This window comes from Dipodomys merriami, unplaced genomic scaffold (genome assembly GCF_024711535.1).
Source record: "Dipodomys merriami isolate MVZ:Mamm:240054 unplaced genomic scaffold, mDipMer1.0.p SCAF_32, whole genome shotgun sequence".
NCBI classification, from domain to species: domain Eukaryota; kingdom Metazoa; phylum Chordata; class Mammalia; order Rodentia; family Heteromyidae; genus Dipodomys; species Dipodomys merriami.
In genome coordinates, this window is record NW_027204715.1 from 5701980 (window position 1) to 5726037 (window position 24058).

The 24058-nt window shown below is 41.2% G+C and overlaps 1 protein-coding gene across 2 annotated transcripts in view; it reads right to left on the minus strand.

The window, feature by feature from the left end:
• Sema5a (semaphorin 5A) overlaps positions 1 to 24058 on the minus strand; it is a 417057-nt gene that overhangs the window by 250438 nt on the left and 142561 nt on the right. For both annotated transcript variants that reach the window (XM_070042173.1, XM_070042172.1), the window contains exon 3: positions 4823 to 5020. In XM_070042173.1, the coding sequence (XP_069898274.1) occupies positions 4823 to 4946 (124 nt within the window). In that variant the 5' untranslated portion in view covers positions 4947 to 5020. The remainder of the gene's footprint in view (positions 1 to 4822; positions 5021 to 24058) is intronic.

Consider the following 24058-nt stretch of genomic DNA (forward strand, 5'->3'; position numbering starts at 1 on the left):
CAGTATTATGAACCTATAAACTGAGGCTTGCTGACATCACAAAACCCTAGAAAGAAGCATGGCCCTTGCCTGAGGACTGCCAGCCTTCGAGGCTGTAAGAGGAGTTATTTCTGAGCTTTGGGCCACACATTTCATACCCATTTGTTATGGAAAGCTGATTGATCACGACTGACCCAGGCTACAACCTTCAGTTATATACATAAAGTCTCAGAAAAAGCAGGAAAGGTCCGTCCTCTACTTCTGCCCAACATCTCTGCCCTGAGCGCTGTGTCATCACCTCGGGGGGCGCCTCCCTCTCAGAAAGCTTGCTTTCCCAAGCTTCCATGTGGATCAACGCCATGAACCCTGGGGCAGGCGCTCCCAGGACTACAGGCTTTGCCTATCTCTCACTTTGTTCCTTTTCAAGATTTTACTGGAATCAAGATCCAAGAATGGGCCTATTTCCCTCAGAGCTTCCTCCTCCAGCTGTCCTACATCCAAGAAACCATGAGCCAGTTAACTCAGGTTTCCAGAATGCACCCTGCCTTTCTGCCTCCCTACATCCTGCCACCCTCTCTGACTTCACTCCTCATTCCTGCTGCCTTGATTGCAGAGATCAGGTAGCAGCCTCCTGCCACCAACTCGGCCATCCTCCAGACAGAGAACAAGAGTGCTCAGCGCCTGTGGATGCCATGCAATTACCGAGTCCTCACCAATCCTCAGCATTTGTCCCAGGACTTAAACTTAAAGATGTCCCACTTAGTGTACAGGGCATTTGCCAAAACCTGTGACACTGGATCCCTCACCTCAGGACTTATACTTGCTCTTTTCATCTCCCTAAAAAATCAGCACCATCCTGAGCTTCATAAGCACCTTCCAGCCTTCATTTGGGACTCTGTTCTAAGATAGACTTATCTTCAGTGCATCCCTTTCCTGCCTCCTATAGCCTGGGCTGTCCGGCTTGCATGATCCTCTCTGAGCCTCCACAGAACTCAACACAGACATGTGACAGTCTGACATAAAGACCATCTGGTTCACAGTCCTAAATGTACTCCAAACTCCATTACAGAAGAGGAAGCCTTTGCCTTTACTGCTTCAATATGTAGCATAGACACTACTCATAATATATGTCCATTAGAAAGTGAGACAAAATTTTAAAATAATGCAAATGTTTGACAAGAAATGTACTCTTTAACTTACTCATGTAACTCTAGCCCTCTGTACAGCACCTTTACAATAAAATAAAATTTAAAAAGAAGTCTCAGATGTGATTTATTAACAATGAGTCTGGACCCAATCCTAAAGCCTACGACCTCTCTGCTGGAAAAACCTTCTGTGACACAAACACTGGAATGATAGAAATACAGAATTCCCTTCCACATCTAACCAAAACATCTATGCCATCAGCCTTTAACACAGAAAACCCAATATTAAGAATCGCTTCTAGTAACACTGTGCCAACAATTTAAGCAATGTTTGCTTAATTAAACTCACTGTGGAGTAATGACAGAACAATAAAGACAGAACATAACCAAGAATCCTTCAATGGCAAGGAAATGAGAAGGCTGGAGTGCATCACAAATGGAAAACCACATGACCCAACCTGATGAAAAACTATTCCACCAAGAAGTGACCTCATAGTGCTAAACTGCCTATCTACTACATTTTATCCAAGAGGCTATGAACATATTTGTGTGTATATACATCTACAAGGATTTTATTATGAAGGAACTATGGACTGTGAGACAGACAGACAGACAGACAGACAGACAGACAGACAGACAGACAGACAGACAGACAGACAGACAGATAGATAGATAGATAGAGGATTTGGGTAAATGCAGAGAGACAGGGAAGAGGGTAGAAAAAACTGAGAGCAAACACAGATCCCTCTGAATATTCTTGTGTTATTTCTTTCACTTTGAACCTCGAAAGATCAAAAGCTTAATGAAACAACTAAAATTAACATAATTTTGGGTTGGTGACACAACTACACAGAAGGAAATCCTTTCTAATGATTTTAAAACATAATTTGGCTTCACTTCCTCAATAAAATCACATATCCTGAGGACCAAAAGTTCATCTTCAAGGACTTTCAATAATCACAAGAAACTAGGTTTCATGGAGCTGGAAATGATGGAGTGTGTGCTGCAGGATTAATTACATTGACCTGTAGAGACTCGGGATTCTGCACAAGGGAGAAAACATAAAATTGGAAAATGCTGAGAAAGAGCCTGGAGTCCTGTAGATGTGTTGGAAGCTTCAAGTGAGTTCACACTATACAGTTTTTTTTCCTCTATTGTTTCCTTAGCAGTGTTCTCTGTAAACACATGCTAGAGAGCACCACTGGAGTTCACATGAAAGATTCCCACAACTATGGAAAGATGTTAGGGAAAAAAGTCGTTTTTGACTACACATAGTAAATACCTTCCAAAGATTACCTGAGTGACAGATACTATATGAACTCAGGAATCCACCTTCTTCAATAGGCTTCCCAAGACTTGAAAGTCCAAAATTCTACCAGTTACAAGGATAAAAGCTACCATGAATGAACGCACATCAAATATGTTCAAATCTGTGTATGAATGTAATGCTAATTCATGGAATAACAAAGCAGAAATACAGCCTCTTTGAGTCCATTAGAATGATCACTGGATGACTAGTTGGGTGTAAAAGAACCAACCCACTTTCTCACCCCAAAATCAGGTGGTGGTAGCGGAAGCTGTTATTATGCCTTATCTAAATGATTGATGAAGGAAAGTTAGTTTATACCAAAGCATTGCATTATAGGAACAAGGAGTAAAAAATTCTAAACTCTCAGTTTTGCACTCATGAATGAATAGGTAGATTCAGATAGTTATCATGAATAACCCTTTACTTCCCAAGCAAACATTCTCTGTTTGATGATGAGACTACAAAGCATGACCATGACACTGGCAAGAAAAACACTTCAAGCCTGACTCTAACCAGATAGATCTCCCGCTACCACTGCAGGTTCACAGAGACATCTGGGGCAGAGTAACTTAACAATAAAGACAGGATGCAATGGCAGAATGCATTAGTTTCCCTTGGAAATGTTGCTCATTTTATCCACCCTGTTAACTAAAGAATGTATGTCTTCTTAAGACCAACAGAAATCTCTCTATACTCACTAGATATCTAATGGTTTTATATACTCACTGTTGGAATTTTCTTTACTTATTGTTATACTGGTATTGTAAAGGAGCTGAATTGTGAAAAGAGCTGAATTTAAAGCATAACATTGTAAGATTTTCAAGGGAGAACTCAAATAGTGTAATTCCTTAGAAAGACAAAGTCAAAATTCAACCAAATACACACCAGAAAGAAGGTATTTCAAAGAGATGGGGCCGGGTCTAGGGGAAAGGGATGGATGAATGAAGAGAAGAGGGGGAGAATGTAGTCAGGAATCCAGTACATAGCCTACAAAATTAAGAAAAGCAAGGAAAGGGGTACATAGGAGAGGGACAGGTGAAAATGCTCAAAGGGGTGACATTAATCACCATGCAGTGTCTTCATAAACGGCTTTATAAATGGCAAGTCCTTCGTAGAACTACAAAAGGAGGGAAGAAGGGAAGGGAAGGGAAGAGAAGGGAAGGGAAGGGAAGGGAAGGGAAGGGAAGGGAAGGGAAGGGAAGGGAAGGAAAGGAAAGGCAAAGCAAGGCAAGGCAAGGGAAGGCAAGGGAAGGCAAGGGAAGGCAAGGGAAGGCAAGGGAAGGCAAGGGAAGGCAAGGGAAGGCAAGGGAAGGCAAGGGAAGGGAAGGGAAGGGAAGGAAAGGGAAGGAAAGGCAAAGCAAGGCAAGGCAAGGGAAGGCAAGGGAAGGCAAGGGAAGGCAAGGGAAGGCAAGGGAAGGCAAGGGAAGGCAAGGGAAGGAAAGGAAAGGCAAAGCAAGGCAAGGCAAGGGAAGGCAAGGGAAGGCAAGGGAAGGCAAGGGAAGGCAAGGGAAGGCAAGGGAAGGGAAGGGAAGGGAAGGGAAGGCAAGGGAAGGGAAGGCAAGGGAAGGGAAGGCAAGGGAAGGGAAGGCAAAGGAAGGGAAGGGAAGGGAAGGCAAGGGAAGGGAAGGCAAGGGAAGGGAAGGCAAGGGAAGGCAAGGGAAGGCAAGGGAGAAAGAAAGAGAAGAAAGGGAGGGAAGAAAGAAAGAAAGAAAGAAAGAAAGAAAGAAAGAAAGAAAGAAAGAAAGAAAGAAAGAAAGAAAGAAAGAAAGAAAGAAAGAAAGAAAGAAAGAAAGAAAGAAGGATGGAGGGAGGGAGGGAGGGAGGGAGGGAGGGAGGGAGGGAGGGAGGGAAGAAGGAAGGAAGGAAGGAAGGAAGGAAGGAAGGAAGGAAGGAAGGAAGGAAGGAAGGAAGGATTTGCCTGAACATTATTAGAGAGTGTGGAATGAAGTATGAGTAGGGATTCAATGAAAAGGACAGATGGCTGTTGGTGTACCTTAACCTATTCTTTCTATTTTTCTATATATTTAAATTTGTGATGATTTTTAAAATAACAAAATACTAAGGTGCTTTTTGACTGCATAAAATACAAATGTCTGATTAATCTGATAAGATAAAGCCCTTGAGGGTAGAGACACTCACTAATTTATTTTCATCCTGAAGTATTCAGAGTCGTGGGTATAATGACTACACAAATTTTGATGACTGCAGGAACAATTGAGTAGATGGGTAAAGAAATTAGTTGTAACAGGGAGTAAAGAGACTAAAGAGGAACTTGAATATATGGTAAGATTTTGAGATGGAGGAAAGCGTTAAGATGGATGTGCACCATACTTAACCGACTTAAGTCTTTTGAGTCAAGCCTCCCATGCACAGCCCCCTTGGTCCTTACCTTTGTAAGAAATGACCGGGTGCTCAGCTCTCTGGCAATGAGCAGCATCCTGGGCCTCTGGCTGTACGAGTCTCCATAGCCCCAGGCTTGAGAATAGCCATGTGATGATGCAGGCTCCCCTCATGGTGGACAAGGGGTCTCTGATGCTGGGTGCTCCTGATTTAAGAAGCTCGTCTTCTCCTCATGTGTGAAAAGTACCTAAAACACACAGAGGAACAATGACCAATCCAGTTTCATGGTGGGTAGAGCTCTAGGAAACTCCCACCACTAACTTCCAAGTCACACACAATTTGTAGAGATAAAAAGACTGTGGAGAGAATAAGCAACAATGACTCATGCCTGTAACCCTCCCTACTCAGGAGGCTGAGATCTGAGGATTGTAGTTTGAAGCCAGCTGTGGCAGGCAAGGCCAAGTGACTTTTATCACCAAGTACCGAAAAATGCTGTAAGCAGAGCTGTGACTCAAGTGGTAGAGTAACAGCCTTTTAGAGACAGGCCCCAGGCCATGAGTTTACACCCCAGGACCAAGGTTTGTAAACAAACAAACAAAAAAGTCAGTAAGTATGCAGAAAGAACACAATTTTTTTCCTAGGTGATATGCAGATGTGTGTGTGCAGATGTGTGCGCATAGGTGTGTACCTGCACACCTATATACAGACTTTTCTGTTCTAATTCTGGAGTAACTCAAATTTAAGCTCTCCTGAGTCACTATGTTACTCCTAAATAAAACCATTCAATAGCTGTAATCACTGACAGATTTCTCCTTGGATGTGCACCACACCCCATAGCCTATACAAGGGAGAGAACTATATGTACAAAAATTACAGGCATCCAGAAAATTCAAACTATAACCATGGTATGTCACCAATAATCTGATTAGGATTAGACAGCCCATATAAATTGCCCTATTTGACTATTTGGTGTATATATTGCATAAAAATTTAGAGATGACATACTTGTAAATTTTCTGGCTACAGATCACATATTAAGCAAATAGAATCTACAAGGCATACTACTGGGTGAAATATAGGTACTATGTTGGAGCTAGGAGACTGTCAAGATCATAAAAAATTTAAAAGATTAAAAATTGTTCGAGAAAGGTAGGCTTATAAAAATAATGATAACCTTACAGAGAAGCCAGAGTGCTCTGGGAGTTGAGAGAGAGTAGCCCTGCCCTTTAGAGGGGTCACGGAGAGTCCCATGAAGGAGTTCATATTTGAGTTTAATACTGAAGGATGAAAAGTATTTCAACAGATGAGGATTTCTGGAAGGTCAATCCATTCCAGGGGGAGAGGAGGAGAAGGTAAAGGGAGGGAAGGATGAGAAGAAGGGCAGGTCACAGGTTTGGGAAGGTTTTACTTTATTTGAGGCAGAGCCCAGGAAGAATGGAGGAGGGGAGGAAGAGCTTAGATAGGAGGTAAAGTAGTAAGAAGTCAGTACTTTAGATAAGAAATCACCATAGTGTACTCACGTTAGAAGAAAAATTAAAGAGGTATTGTTAGTGTGACAATGCATACAGGAAAGAAACAGGGAAGAGCATAGTGTGGGGGTGTGAAGGTGAAGCCACTGCAGTTGCTCAGAAAGTAAATAGATGAAACTGTCACTTCAGATTTTTCTACTAAGAGTGAATAGCAGACAGAACGAACAGCCCATAAAATGCAAATCAAAACAACATTGAGATACCACCTCACTCCAGTTAAAATGGCTAGAATCAAGAACTCTAATAATAACAGATGCTGGAGGGGATGTGGACAGAAGGGAACCTTACTGCATTGTTGGTGGGAGCGTAAACTTGTTCAAACACTTTGGAAAGTAGTATGGAGGTTCCTCAGAAGACTCCACATAGAGCTCCCCTATGACCCAGGAATCCCACTTTTGGGCATTTACCCGAATGATCACAAACAAGACCATACTAAAGCTATCAGCACAACTATGTTAATTGCAGCATTATTTACCATAGCTAAGATATGGAACCAACCCAGATGCCCCTTGGTAGATGAATGGATCAAGAAAATGTGGTATATATACACAATGGAGTTCTATGCCTCCATCAGAAAGAATGACATCACCCGCCCATTTGTTAGGAAATAGAAAGACTTGGAAAAAATTGTATTAAGTGAAGTAAGCCAGGCCCAAAGAAACATAGGTCCCATGGTTTCCCTTATTTGCAATAACTAGTATATGTCTGGGATAAGCAGAAAAGGTCAGATGAGTTGATGTTAGGTGAAATGAACCCCAATATAAGGACTCAAATGGTTTTTCTTTCTTGCGATTGTTTCTAACATATTTATAAGATGATTTCTTTGTTTCTTTGTATGTCCCTCCCCCATGGTATAACCCCTGCTTTCACTGTATTTGATGTTGGTATAATTTGTGGAGGGGAAGGGAAAAAACAAATTGTTTAAATAGGGATACAGGTGGACCCATTGCAACAATGAGATGAACAAGACATGTCGAAAAAACGAACTTTACAATTTAGGTGCAGGGGATGGGGGAGGAGGGCGGAGGAAGAAAGTGGTGGGGGTGATGTATCTGAGGAGGTGGGAGGGAAGGGAGGGAAAAAACAAAGGAGGAGGCAACAATGCTGAATAAGAAATGTACTTATTACTCATGTAACTGTAACCCCTTTGTACAGTATTTTCACAATAAAAAACAATTTAATAAAACATCATGGGTAAAGAAAGTGTGCAGAGTTAAGGGCAGTTGGATATTCTCACATTTTCCCAACGTAAAGGCTGAGCTAGGTCCCTCCCTCAAATCAGGGTTGCTCAATAACTTCTTGGCACAGTAACTGAATACAAGAGAAGTGATGGCACTTGTTTCCAAATTCAGCCTCCACGGGAATGGGAGTTTTCACTCTCTGTCCCTTAGAAAACCTTCTTCGGGACACCAAATCAGATCCAGCTAACCTGAGTCTGCCACACTAGAGAGACCACACTTAAGTGGCTCTGGCATCCAAGACCCACAGTGACCAGCTTCCCAGTCAGTCCAGCCAAGACAGCAAATATATATGTTTTAGCATAATCTACTATATGTTTTCGGTAGTTATCACAGAGCCACAGGATGATCCAATTCTGTTGTGCCCAACACCAGATCACAAAAATGTTAAATGTGATACAATGTAGCTCTCACCTGCTAGCTGTTGGAAACACACAGCAAAAAGACACTAACAGACTCAGGATGAACAGTGCTCTGTTTTGATAAGAATGTGATCACTGAGTCTTGCACGTGCCAGGTTTAAAATGCCAAATGGATATTTAGGAAACTTCAGTAAACTGTTGAAAATCCAGGGTGGGCACTCAGAAAACAAATGTCAACGATAACTTAGAAAGCTGTGAATGGTTGAAATTATACATGTGGTTCATATCCACCTCAAGAAGCATAGGGAAAACAAAATTAAAGAGGTGTTTGCCAAAAGGCAGTCATCAAGGAAATATCTACACCAAGATGAGAGAAAAAGAAGTGAAGCAGAAGGATTAAGACCTGTAGCAATGGGGAGGTCGCACTAAGATGGACGATAAAAGTAGCACAATTAAAACAAAGATGGGTCACTCACAGCCTGATGAAGCCAAGATCACAGGCTTCAGACAACAGACGGTCAGTGGTCAACTTGGAAGAAACAATTTCAGGGAAAATGAAGACAGAATCCATGTTGCACGTTACCAAGGAAGAAATGGAGAGAGGGCAGTGGAACAGAATATATGTGGTGGGCACCTATCATGAAAGGGAAATTTTAGGATAGCTGCTATGGTTTGAATGTCCCTCCCAAAACTCATATTGAAATGTAACTGGCCATGGGTGAGAAGAGTGAGCCTAAGCCACAGTACAACGCATGAAAATATGAAATCACAATGAAAGTCTCTTCGACTATTAATGTATACTAATTAAATTAAATTTTTAAGAAAGAAATGATAAGGGACATCTTATTATGCGCCAGTAAATCCAATAAATAAGACGTCTTATAGACCTACCTTCAACTGGAAACTTCCTTCTTTACATAAGTTCCCCAACTCCAATCCCAGCCCTACTTATTTGCCTCCAAGATGAAAGGAAGGAAAAACAAATAATCCAAGTGCTTGAACCACTCTTTCCTGGGGATTTGGAAATGGACAATTACAGAAGAGGGACATGGCCTGGTGAATGAAAGGGCGGCTGAAATGGAACTGAGTCACCGGTGCCCAGCTGAAATGACAGGTTTCCCATGTTAAGCGGAGGAAGGAGCTTTTCATGAGGCCAGACAACTTTCAGAGGCTCATAATTTTCAGCCTGTAGCATGTTACCTTTTTCCTTAAAATAAAGGGACTATAAACAGTCATCATGGGAAGGTAACAAGGAAGAGCAGTGAGTCTTCATGTGGAGAACTGGGCTTTTCTGGGCATCTACCTTGCAAGGCCAACTCCTCTGAACAGGCTCCGCTCTAAATGACTGGTCCTTCATCCTCAACTCTATAAATTCCATCTGTCACTAAATTGAGATAATGTTGGGGACACTGTGCTTCTAAATCAGGGTGTTAGATTTCAATCTCAGCTCTGGTGACATTTCAGAAAGGCAAGTGTTTCTTTCGGGGCCCTTTGATGCATTTAGCATCCTCTCAGGCCTCTGCCCATTACATGCCAGTAACGTTTATTTGCTTTTTGCCCACTAAAAATGCTTCTGAGCAATGCCAAAATACCCTTGTGGAGAACCTCTGATTTATGGGTATCAAAATATCTCTCCCTTTTTAAAACCTAAACTACAGTCACATTGCAAGCCTATTCAAAATACATTTATATACATCATCCAACCAAATCTGTAAATGAGTCAATTCAGCAAGATTTCAGCAAAAATAAATGAAATTCATGTTAATAATAACTGTTTACTACATTTAAGAACTATATTAAAAAGACAGTTCCAAAGAAGCAATGACACTAAAAATTTGTCAAGTGTCATTTCTCCACATTTAGGAAATCAAAAATAAATTCAGGAAGTTAGTATCAGTGATTTCTCTGGCATGAACATTTGTTACCGAAGGTCAATTTGGACTCACAATCAACCCTTTTGTGACATCTCCTTCAATATCCCTGAAGCTCTGGATTTCTGCTTCCTGATGTGGGAGGACGGCTCTGTAAGTTGGATCTAAATAAGCACAAGTCTGTATAAAAGTGTTTGTGCAATAAATAACACTTCCTATTCACACCCACATTGCAACTGAATAGGCTTTGGGGATAGAAAATAACTGTTCTTTTTGGAAAATAAAAGTGCTGTCAGGTTTTTGAAAAAAGAAATCAAAAGAAGAACAGCTTATACCAGAAGCTTTTCTTAGGGAATAGTTTCTAACCAGTTATTAATAAAAAAAATCCATCATAAGCTTAATGTATTTCTTTTCAGGAGAGGCTAAGCTCCTTGGGACATACTGCAAAATTAGACACAACCAGATCTGTTGGCACGGTTCAGAGAGACACAAAGCCCTCCTTGTTCTGTCGTCCACCTGGTGGCATTAGAGTTTTCCTGGTGAGAAGACAAAGAAGTCAGGTGAGTAAGCTGTCTGATCAAGGTGGTCTTCACGAGGACCAACGCCTTCATGTGCCTCCAAAGGGCTAAACCATGGCGTGTGTACCTCCTACACACACAAAGCATCTTGTCACCTCACAAACAGAAGCAGCCAGAGTTTGGAGAAAGAGATGAACAGTGCTTTGAAAACATGCAAGTTCGTATGTCCTCGTTCTATCTCTTGGCCTTATCCCAGGAAATCAGAATGCCTGCTCAGGGACAGACTCACCCAGAGACTAAGTACTCACTCCCAGGGACAGCCACAAAGCAGCAATGAGTCACACTATCAGACCTCCTGATACCCTCCACACCCACCCTGGCACCAGGCATGGAGCCCGTCGTAACCAAAAGTGGCTGTCAGGTGAATCACCCTTGGGATTTCTCTCAAGCTTTCTGAAAACAGAGTTGTGGTCTTCACCAAAAACCCAGCTCTCCCCAATGGATTCCCACTATGCATCCTACAAAGCCTTCCTATTGGATCCTCAGGCTTAGCTGGTATGCTCAAGGGAACTCCTGGGCACTCACATGAATGTCTGATGCTCTGGTGCCCAAGCCAGGACTCCCCAGGTACATCCTGGCTTCCACTCCAGCGCAGAAGGGCAGATCCTTTCTAACTTTGAGTGCAGCAACTACTCCACCCAACACTTCACCACTTTCTCATTAGTGGTTGCCCTGCAGCGCAGCATAATCTTTCTGTTTCTAGGCTTTTTGGTTGTTGGTTTATTTATTTGTGTGTGTGTGAGTGTGTGTGTGTGTGTGTGTGTGTGTGTGTGTGTGTGTGTGTGTGTGTGTGTGTGTGTGTGTGTGTGTGTGTGTGTGTGTGTGTGTGTGTGTGTGGTTGTGGGGCTTGAACTCTGGGCCTGGGCTCTGTCTTCAGCTCAAGGCGAGTGCTCTACCACTTGAGCCACAGCACCACTTTCCGTTTTTTTGAGTAGTTTATTGGAGATAAGAATCTCACAGACTTTCCTGCCTGGACTGGCTTTGAACGATGATCCTCAAAATCTCAGCCTCCTGAGTAGCTAGGATTACAGGCATGAGCCACCGACACCCAACTATTGGTTGGTTTATTTTTATCAGTACTAATGACTGGACTCAGGGCCTTGCTCTAGCTCTTAAGCCATGCCCCGCCCAGTCCCTATGTCTCTAAGTTATGTTTTTATTATAAGCAATGTGTTGAATACATCTAGTGGCAAGACATGGAGAGTGGCATGTTGAAAGTGACACATGAACAAATCAGAAATAACAGAGCCAAAATACTGGATAGCATTTATAACTGCCAGCTCTTTCATTGACCATGTAAGATGACGGAGTCCCTTGATACATAGGAAACAAGGAATGAGTTAGTGACTCACAGAATTTGGAACTAAAAAGAGAGGCCTAAGCTATCACTTTGTAGGTAAGAAAGCTAAGGGTCAGACAGATTAAATAGAATATACAAGAGCGCAAGTAAAGGGCAGGCCACATCAAACTAGGCCATACCTCATTGTATTGCACAACTTGGCCTCTCTGTCCAAGCTTGCAAAGCCACACACTTAAGACCACAAAATTAGATGGCTTGAGTCACGCCCAGAGACATAGTCATGACTCCAGAGTAAACACGGAGGGGTGAAAGCACAGGCCTGGAAATCAGTGGTCTCCCTGGGGTGCCTTAAATCTCTCCAGCCAGACTGAAGATGCCACCTGTGAGCAGAGCAGTCCAGAGCAGGGAAGGATGGAGAGGCCAATAGCTTCACTCTTCCTCGTCCCAGTGGATAGCTGCAGAACTGGTGAGAATCTTTTTGTAGGTTATATACGCTTCTTTTTAGAGAATATCATTGGTATAAACCTCGATAGATAGGAAACAGAAGTAGGAGCAAAGATCTGAGAAGGAGGAATTCTGAATGAAAGAAAGACAGAAACTCTGTTTTTGACAAGGTTTGAGGAAGTGTTGAAGGAAAGAGAAAGGAGAATCAAGCCCTGGCGTGGTCACAGCAAGAAGGAAAGTCTCCAAGGAGTCCACGTTCATTCCTGCAGAGGTATCACGAGGTACGAGGAGGAATGGGATTAAATGAAGAATCAATAAAACAGTAACGCTAAGGTAATTCATGGTGTTCAAGAATATAGACCCTTCTAACCTTTTTCAAAAGCAGTAACTGTTTTATTCTTATGGAAACAGACTAAAAATAATTTTACTATATTGAACCAATAAGGGGAATAAAGATATTTCCCAAACACTGCATCTTCTATATGTGTTGCACACTTAAAAAAATTAAGTCATCTTTAAACTATTTTAATCCACATACCTTAACTGCCAAATTTTGGTTAAAAGAAGTTTATCCTACGTGAATTAGTGTAATGGTTTTGGGCATGTGTTAAAGACAACTGTTCGCTCAAGTAGAGAAACATGGCCGGCTGCCAACTTCAGATAACTGAATAGTAGTCATCTTTGGTAACCATATATTTTCCTCATATCGGAACTTAGCTGAGATAGAATTTTATGGTTATATAAAATGACCTCCTGGTAGGAAATGAAAAAAAGCAAACATTAAACTATTTTATACATTTCAATAATGGTTCAGCTCCAGTGACCTTATTTTATATCTCTCTTCAAAAGGAACTGTTATTACACTTTTGCTGTCTTCTCCTTGTTTAGCTCCAGATTGCCTGGAGGAACGATAAAAATAAATGAAGCCCATTAGATAAAATTATTATTTACACAAAGGCAATATTAATTTTATCTGTCAGCAGGTTTTAAAATGAAGTGAAAGTTCATTCAATCTATGTCTTTGTGGTAGCTAAAGGAACAAGAGCCTTTTCTAAGAAAAGGAAGATGAAATATTAAATAATAGCGCAATCACGGCAACGTAGCAGGGTAAGCAATTTCTAAAGGATTTAACGTATGTGGACACAATAAAATAACTGAGTTGTGAATGACTCCCCTGTTGTGAAATCAGTCACAGAAACTGTGTGCTTCTCGGTTACAAGGTAAGACATCTGTGCCAAGAAAGCAAGATCAGCCTGCCATGTTGGGAAGAAAAGAGTGCATACACCCACTGTGCTCATTTTTCTGGATAATATCACTGGTCACCTCCTGACTGCTCAATTCAAAGAGCCTGCAACTGCACAGGTCAATAGGTTGGTGACCTCTAACCGATGTTTTTCTATCTCCAGTAAAGCTTCCTTCTCTACTTTATATAAAAGTTCAGCCTGTATGAATTAGTCTCACATACAGAGCCTCTACCTCCCAGTCCATCCCTAAATGAAAATGCACATCAGTCTTTTTGGTACCTTCAAGTTTTCTCAATAAACACACTCATGTGGCTTCATGAATTCACTACAAATTCTAAAACGTGCAGCCTGTTCTTGGGTTCTATACCTAACCTATACCTAAAAACTAGACCTATTCAAATTAAGAAGCTAAGGCACCTTTTCTATGGGAGACCTGATGGCCTGTCCTCACAAAATGTCCCCTACTACCTCTCAGAGCTAACTACACCACTGACTCAGGGATTTGACCTATTTCCCACTCTTTCATCTCCCGGAGTCACCCCTCACCTAGTCCCTGTGTCCTGGCAATTCTTCCTCAGCTACTGCATGCATGATCTCTTTTCCATCCTGGCCAAATTCCTCTAAGTCTCAGCTCTGTGATCAGCTTTTTGGTGGGATTTGCTGCCTCTAAATTCCATCTTTAAACATCGCCTTTGAGTACCTTTCTACTTCTCTCCCATCTCCAATGGGCATCAACATTCATTTCTATTATGCCCTTTGTCACCCTGAACCACGATTATCTGTCTACCTGCTCTATTCTAAAACAAGCCTGTGAAATCTCAATCTCTGGGCTTGAGGGGACAGATCAAACAGAATCAAACAATATCTGAGAGGTGAACAATGGCAAAAAGGAACGCAAATCCACATGTAAGTCTTTGCCTTCCTCACAGTGCCTAGGCTTCCATTAAAATGCTATTCACATGTCTTTCGACTATGACTGCTGTAAATTGTCACAGATGTTTTATCCCTCTATTAAAATTCTCTTAACATCTGGTCCAAATACATGAATTCCCATGGTTTTGAGAATTGTCCTTTCTAAATGTCATAATTTTCCAATTAATGGTCAAAGGGATGAAGGGATTATTACAGGCAGACAGACTGAAAAGAAAAGGTCTCCAGGGCCTGGAACTGTGAAAGCAGACAGGAGAGATGACCACATGGAGGAGTGCCGAGGGGTCTGCAGAAGTTATTCAAGCACCTCATTCACCAGAGCTACGTGAAATAACGGGCAGAAAGGATTCCATGCCGCTCACAGTGGAAAGAAATCCACAAAATACATTATTGTCGGTTGGGAATATAAAATTTTGCAATACTACCAAGTAAATCTACCCATCAAATGACAGAGAATATTCATAGAAAAAAAAGCAAACACAGATCATTTGTTGAAATGACCTGAAACTTGGTGTTTTCTGATTTCTAACCAGGAAAACCACTGTGCCTGTCTGACTTTCAGACACAGTGGTTCAGACATAATTGCAATGTACAAGTTTGAGTACCTCCAAATCTGTTACAGTCTTTAAAAACAAATTTGGGTCTCAGAACCATAACGAAAGCAGGAATGAAAAATTTATCCTAAAAATTACAATTTGGGAGACTTCATAAAAATAAAATTCTAGTAATGAAAGCTTAATGAAATACATAAGAAACTACAAAATGGGTTATGCCCTGTATTTATAACTCTAGTTTCTGGAAATAAATTTCAAGCATACAGCATTCTTTTCTGTCTTGTACATAGGAAGACAAGACAAACAGAAGTCACAGCTAAATAGAAAAATCCTACCATTTTATACAGGAAAATTTCTCACTCTTGAAAATCTGTGTCACCTTGCTGTCCTAATATAATGTCTCTCACTTCTGTATGAAATATGTTGCTTCCCATGGAGACAGATACAAAGTAAAAGTCTGCCCATCCCAAATCCTTCTGCCCTTGACTTAATCAGCAAAAGCCTGAGACAGATCCAGAACTGCAATGATGACCTTCGCACTGTGCTCCTTTCCTTCCTGCCTCCACCCCAGCCACGGGCTGATCATTCAGATCCCTGATGCTCACAATATCAACGTATGCATTAGTCCTAAACTACGCCGGCTCCTTGAACTTCTACCCACTTCTTCACCTCTACTTTCCACAAAGAATTGCTTCCACAGTAACCAAGTCAACCACTGACACTCTCCCTCCCTTCTCTCTGCTCCCTGCCAGAGTCTCCTCCATCACAGCTGCAGCCAAGGTTTTATTCTATAAGACTCCTGGACAGTGATGGGAAAACCTCTTTCATTATGCAGTCAAAATAAATGTCACACAGTCCCCTTCTACGATCTCCACTGCAGCCACAACTTCAGCCCTCTTCCTTTCTCACCTGGACCTGCTGGAGGCTCTCTTATTAAATCTCCGTGCTTTTCCCCTTGGTCTCCAAAAGTTCATTTTCTGTGCTGCAACCACAGTAAACTTTGTAAAGAATGAATCTGATGAAGTAGTTTAAGCTGCTTAAAAACCTTCCAACAGCTCCCTTGGCAACCTTCCAAACATGGAAATCCTGACCCCAACACAAAGCCCTGCTTGGTGGCCAGCCAGCTCATCCCCGCACCTTTCCCAGCCCTCCCAGGCACCCTGTGCCAGGCCTTTACATGCACACACATGTGTGCATGCACAAAACCCTTCCTTGTGGCCTCTACACCGCAGAAGCTCACCTCCTTGCAGAGTGCACTGAATGAATCTAAGAATTCAGTTCCTTCTCAGCAAATAAATGAGGCTGGACAGCCTCTGTGGAAACAGCAAAATGTCCTGATTGCTCGGTGACAACAAAGTATTTCCTGGGGCATTTGTGCTCAATCATCTCAATGGTATTAAGGTATGGAGACCGGAATGACAGGAACCGCACAATTAAGTTATACCATCCATGGATATCTGTGGCATCGAACTTGCCATCTATGGGTGTATTCACCTGCTAGACCAGAAACAACTAGAGGACAGATATGTTGCTTTGCTCTCTGGCCCTGCACAGGGCCTATAAAGTTAGTATTACACATGTAAACATTAAGGATGTTTGAATAGATAATAAATGGGGAGAAAAGCAAGGTTCAGGGTAAAATAGGTGGTAGATAAATTTTTCAGGAGTTTACTTTCTGGCAGATGAAGTGAAGGAATCAATCCCATTTTATTTTGGTCACTAAGTAGTACTTCAGCAAGATATCCAAGAGTATGTTTGGAAAACTACCAGAACAGCTCCCAGAGCACCTCATATTGGGACAGTAGAAAAGCAAGTCAATAACAGCCTTGAATCAGCTGCCATTAACCCACTAATCATCAGCACATAACACATGCAGTCCAGGTACGGGTGTTGGGAAAGGGTGGTGTTACAAACCCCAGCTCATTGGCATGAGATGTAGAAGTTCACTGAGGACATTACAAGAAAGGTCATCATGGCAAAAGGGTAATCAAGTGTTTTTACTTCTGCATTTCATATTAGACTTAATGGTGTCTGAGTTAATTAAAATGTAAAATTGAAGAATTCTAAAATACAAATTCAGAATTGGAAATGATGTTGCTACAGTTTTAGAAGCAGCCCTTGAACAATGAAGAGGTTAAACAGTATTGCCTGATTTTGCTAGGAAAATGTCAAGAATCATCCCAGCAGTTGTGCAACTGAAGCCCCAGGATCCTCCTGCTCATGGCAGAAGAGCAGCAGCAACCTTGAAGAGATGGAGATTGTTTGAATACAAAGCCTAGCTCTACAATTATCACTCTGCCTCAGTTTCCATTCTCTGTAATAAAAAGCAAAAATGAATTTGAAAACAAATAGGAGGCAGAAAAGAAGACTTGAGAAGGATAAGAAAGACTGAACAGCAAATAAATCTCTAACAACCAAATGAGTACCTCCCTAGAAAGGAGGCTGTAAGAACAGCATCGTATTTATTAAGAATTGTGAGAATGTAGCCTCCATATTAGGATAATTCCACATCTGCCCAGGAAATGCACAAAAGAGTATTTCTTATATTGGCCATACCAGCAAAACACTGGAAATACTACACTTATCTCTGAAGACAATGGGAATTTTCAAAGTCTGTTATGTCACAGTCAGATAACAATCTGTGTAACATAAGTAAATATTACAAACATGAAATTGAGGAGAAAAATCAAGAATAATATATAATATAGCAATTCAATATTTACTGAAAACAAATGACAAGTAAAACTCAAGAATATTTCATGTTTGAGAAAATAGTATTGAAAAAGGTCAAGAGATAGAAAAAGACTTCACAGCCATGCCCACATAAAAATGAACAAATGCTGCATGAACACCACAAAGAAAACACCTAGTTGGTGTTATAATCCCTTGCTCTTCCTTTTACCCACAACAAATCAGAACCTTATCTATCCTCTGAGATTCATATAAAGCTCCAGTTCCTGACTACTACTGAACATCTCCTTAGAGAGAGGAAAAATATTCTCCCAGAGCCTGGCAAGGTCAAACTGCATCTCCGTGACCTTCAATCTCTATTGGGAAGCCTGGCTTATTCTGACCTATCATCTTTCTGTAGGGTAAGAATGGGACACCAGAGGGCTGGGAAGGTGGCTCAGTGGTAGAGTGCTTGCTTTGCATGCCTGAGGCCCTGGGTTCAATTCCTCAGCACCACATAAGCAAAAAGAAAAAAGCCGGAAGTGGCACTGTGGCTCAAGTGGTAGAGCGCTAGCCTTGAGCTGAAGAGCTGAGGGACAGTGCCCAGGCCCAGAGTTCAGGCCCCACAACTGGACCCAAAAAAAAAAAAAAAAAAGAATGGGACACCAGAGTCTGGGCCCCCATCATTACTGTGGTCTCTCACTGCCTACTACAGTTCCTAATATTCAGAGTACCTAATATCTGCTGGAAAAAAGAAACCCAACCCAACACCCAATAGCTAATAGCAGAAAGCAATGGCCATCTAATACATGAGGAGGTTCTGGGACCAACAAGTCTGGGAATTGTGGTAACTGAAGAAATGATCAAAGTCAGTGATCTCCCTTTCTGGCAAATAAATTGCAATAAAATCTCAGGGAGAATATACTGAGAATAGGGGTAGCAAATGCATTTACTTGTTTGAAAAGAAAAAAGAAACACAGCTATAAGGAAAAGGCTAAAAAAAAAATGACAGCATATCCACACTGCTAAATACTATGCAGTTTACAAAAACATAGGAGCAAAATTTGATATTTTGACATCCAATAATAATGATGAGTGAAAACAAAGTATAGACATTCACATATCTATAGAGAAAAATCAATTCGAAAATTTCAATTTTTGACTGAAATAAACCAAATAAACATCACTATTTTATATTTCTGAGTGTAAACAAAGATAACAGGTGTTTTTAAGCATTCCTCTCTGTTACTTGAATATTAAGCAGTACTAATTGATTTTGCCATTTAAAGCAAGTACAACACTTACTTATAAAATGAATGGGTGAGAAGATATTTGTTTCACGGATTAGCCAATGTTATCTGAGTCAGTCCAGGCTTGACTTACGAGGTAAAGACAGTGGAAACAATGCCAGCCTGGCCTGTGGAGGGCCAGGAGGCCTGTGGATGAACTGGTTTGAAGAAAGGACAGCCTGAAGGTGTCTAAATGCCCACAGAACAGAGCCAAGTGTCCATAGCTTGCTCCAAACAGAACCAGAAATTCTCACTCTTCTCAGCTAGAGCTGGTGAGGGACAGTTATAAGACTCTCAGGATAAACGTGGAAACTGTGAGACAATCAGAGACCCCACAGAACAGAAAGCTCTGATCCCTCCTCAGCCCTTCCTTGCACCTGTGGATCAGCTTTGCTCTCCCCAGAGGACATGGAATTGGTTCTCTCCTTGTCTGATAAACCATCTTGCACAAAGCTATCAGCCTACACAAAGCAAAAAGAAAACATGCTCTGGCAAGCAGGCAGAGACAGGTACTGCCATTCTGACCAGGTTGTGTCATGCCTGGTCCTCCAACTGGTACCTTCAGTTTGCAAAAAGCAATCATGGATGCAGTTATAAGAAGACATACACATGGCCAACACATTTGTGAAGAAATGCTCAATGTCACAATGGAAGTACAAATTAAAACTCTTCTCAGATCCCGTCTCCTCCATGTTGGGAAGACAATCATCAAAAAACAAACAGCAAATGCTGCAGAGAAGGTGGGGACAAAGGCATCCTCATTCACTGCAGGCCAGAATGTAAACCAACACCACAATTCTGGAAATCAGTAGACGCCTCAAAAAACTAAAACTAGGTTTTCCTTATTACCCTGCCATACCACCATTGGGCATATAACGAAAGAGGTGTAAATCAATGTACAAGAAAGATACCTGGGTATATATACACAATGGAATTCTATGCCTCCATCAGAAAGAATGACATTGCCCCATTTGTTAGGAAATGGAAAAACTTGGAAAAAATTATATTAAGTGAAGTAAGCCAGGCCCAAAGAAACATAGGTCCCATGGTTTCCCTTATTTGCAATACCTAGTATATGTATGAATCAAGCAGAAAAGGTCAGATAATGTGATGTTAGGAAAATGAATCCTTAGATATGTATTTTAATGTTTTTTTCTTTCATGCATTTGTTTCTAACGCATTTATAAGATTATCTCTTTGTAGCTTTGTATGTCCCTCCCCCACAGTATAACCCCTGCTTTCACTATATTTGATGTCAGTATAGCTTGTAGAGGAGATGGGGAAAAACAAGTCGTTTAAGGATACAGATGGACCTGTTGCAACAATGAGAAGTACAAGTTGTCATGTCCAAAACGAGCTTTACAATGTTGGTGCAGGGGTGGGGGGGGAATCGGGGTGGATTGGATGGGGGGGTGGGGGGGGAAGCTGGGAAGGGATGTGAAGGGTAAACAAAGGAGGAGGCTGCAATGCTTGATAAGAAATGTATGCATTAACCTGCCCATGTAATTGTAACCCCTCTGTACAGTGTGTTCACAAAAAATAAAAATAAAAATAAAAAAAGAAAGATAGCTGTGTACCATGTCCACTGAAGCCAATTGTGGAATCAGCCAAGGTTGCCAAAAACATAGAAGATACGGTACATATATACCGCAGAATATTACACAGCTATAAAGAAAAAGGAAACCAGGGTATTTGCAAGAAAATGACTGGAATTGGAGAACATGTTGAACAAGTTAAGCCAAATTCAAAGAGCTAAGCATTGTGTTTTCACAGATATGCAATATAAATGTAAATATAAATATAAATATTCTTGGGCATGAACATACCTATATACACACATACATACTATATGGGAGAGAAGGGAAAAGGAAAGAGGATGAACAATTTCAAAACTGTGTACTAAGATGTCATAAGGAAGCTGAATGAAAGCTGTGGATACACAAGCTGGGGTTGGGCGGGGAGGCGGGGAAGGGGCAGGAAAAAGTGAGCAATAGACATTGTGATCCAAATGTAATATATGTACATGGAAAATATGGTGAAACCCTTGGTACAATTCATCTTCGATAAAAAAGGAAGGACAGGAAAGTAAAGCAGGCCCTGCTAGGGGTGAGAAGTCCCAGCAGGGCTGGGAGGGCTAATGAAAAGGGCAAATGAGGATGAAGATGGTCCACTGGTGCACTATAAAGATGGCATGAGAACAGAACAATGAAATCTGATTATTCTGCTTGATAGAGGCAGTGATTTTGATTGGGATACCTACTATGCATGTATGGAAATATCCCAGTGAAATTCCCTGTGTACAATTAACATATAAAATAATTCACACTTCTGTGGATTCAAGATAGGAAAGGGAGCACACATGTTTATGATTCTCTCTAAGCAACAGGTGTGGTTCTGGATAAGTAGCAGCTGGATGGGAGGAAGTTCTGTAATGCCCTATTAGGTGTGGTCTTGCAGTTCAGGAACGTGACTGTGGCTCCCCTCTGACACTGACCACAGTCATACAAGAAGCTGTTTTGCAGTGCAGATAACTCATTTGGGAAGGTCAGAGGTCTCCCAAGAACACGTGTGATTTGAAGACATTGTGTATAGACTGACCCATTAAATGTAGTAACTAATGTCAGATTTGTCTGCCTCTCCTCTTCCTTCCCTAGAGAGGTCAGGCCAAGGATTGGGATCCCCTACCCCCCAAGTCTTCAGCTTCATGATGACTCCTGGCCCCACCCCAAGTGGCCCTGAACAGGTGCTGTACCCACAGGATTCCATAAACCTCTTCCTTCACAATAAGTATTTCCTATCCATTGCCTCCTAGTATTTGATGAAGTCCAGCTATACAGACCATCATAGATGTGGCAATGGCTTGCATCAAAATATGTCCACCCTAGTCTAAGTATTATAGATCACAGACATGATTTGGCAGAATGACCCTGACTTTTCTTTTTTCTTCTTTTTTTATGTTTTTATTTATTTTTATTGTGAAAATACTGTACAGAGGGGTTACAATTACATGGGCAAGATAATGAGTACATTTCTTATCAAGCATTGTAGCCTCCTCCTTTGTTTCCCCTTCCCATCCCTTCCCATCCTCCCCCTGCCCTTCCCACCCAATCTTCCTACCCCCCTCACCAAAGTTGTAAAGTTCGTTTTCAACATAACGACTTGTACATCTCATTGTTGCAATGGGTCCACCTGTATCCTTATTTAAACGACTTGTTTTTCCCCTTCCCCTCCACAAATTATACTGATATCAAATACAGTGAAAGCAGGGGTTATACTGTGGGAGAGGGACATATAAAGCAACAAAGAAATAATCTTATAAATGTGTTAAAAACAATCGCATGAAAGAAAAAAATCCATTTTAATACATATCTTAGAGTTCATTTCCCTAACATCAACTTATCAGACCTTTTCTGTTTGACTCAGACATATACTAGATATTGCAAATAAGGGAAACCATGGGACCTATGTTTCTTTGGGCCTGGCTTACTTCACTTAATATAATTTTTTCCAAGCCTTTCCATTTCCTAACAAATGGGGCAATGAGAATGACCTGATTTTTCAACCTGATGAAGATATAAGAAAGATGAGCATTTGGTAGAAACATCATTAGTGCTTTGTGCTTTGAATCTGGATCTTTTCCCCAGCTAGAGATATTTAATCCAAAACTCACATAAGGACCTAAGCTGGCAACAACACACAGTACCCAATCAGCTGCAACATCACCAGCAGACACAACTAAGACTCAACAATGGGCCTGCTGCTAAGTGTAGTAACCTGCCTATATCGAATACATGTTTGACTTATATTTTCAACTTAACTGAGACCTAAAATCTTCATAAATACAGATACATTTGCATAAATAACTTGATAAAGAAGAAAGAATGTCATTTTTAAGAAAAAAGGGGTCAATAATGGGGCTTGAACTCAAGGCTTGGGCACTGTCCCTGAGCTGTTTTGCTCAAGGGCTACTGCTCTATCACTTTGAGCCATAGCTCTACTTCCAGATTTTAGTTTTTGTTAACTGAAAATAAGAGTCTCATGGACTTTCTAGCCTGGGCTGGCTTCAAATCTCAACCTTGGATCTCAGTCTACTAAGTAGCTAGGATTACAGCCATGAGCTACCAGCACCCAGCCTAAGAAAAATTTCAATGATATATTTGCTCAAGAACTAAAGTGTTTCGGCAGTAATACTGTGTACAACACATAAAAATTCATACATACACACGTGCACATAATATTCTAGAGTTGAAATATATTTTAATCTACATTCACTAATGCCCTGGGCTCAGGTGAGATACAGATTCCCATCTGTGACTCTTTTCTTCACAACTATGGATATAATCCTTGTATCTCTCCTCTAAGATTGGAAGGGTTCAATGAATGATTCAGTGTTCAACAGAGCCAACTGGGAGTCCCCAATAATTGTTAGACATGACAACAAGATCTTTACAGTTACGATTAGTATCTGGATAAAAATATATATGACCATCAGAATGTCTGAAATAAGAATTCCATGTAAGTTTTGATATATCAGCAGAGATTGTTTTCATAGGTTTATTGTAAATTATTAGGTATTATTACCACTATCAAAGAATGTAAGTACTCACTTGCTGAGAAAATGCTACAAAAGAGAGTCAACATGAAGAGATAACTTTTCTATGTGGTACTAGGGTTTTGAACTCAGGACCTCGAGAATGCTAGACAGGCACTGTACCAGGCCCAGAGACATGAAGTGAGAATCTGAGCACTCTTTCTGATTCACACCATGGGAGAACTGAAGCAGCTTTAATCTTGTAAACAGTGGCCAGGGTCAAGCTTAATGATGCCATCTCCAACACGAGATGATGCATCAAATATCACCTGTAATCATATTTTTAAAGGACCAGAATAATTGTACTGTGTCAGAAGTAGCCATCATCTGAAAAGTCTTGCCCTAACTCAATAGTGCCATAACCCCTCCATTTGGCATCCTCATGGTTCTATCCTGAGAGGAGAAGCGAACCCATCGGCACCAGAAACAAATACAACAGAACCTAATGTCTCTTAAGAAATCCCAGAGGACCCACGATTTTACTCACAGTAGGAAATTCACTGACTAAAGGCCCACTCAGTGAAGCAAGGGCAGAAAAATCACAAATTAAGAAAAACATGATGTTATGAAGCATAAAGAAAGCAAGACAGCCATCTGGCACCCAACGCCACATCAAATTGAGTGCACAGGTGGTGGCCATCCCTAACTACCTAAGGGCCACTCAGAGCTAATGGCTTCTAAAACA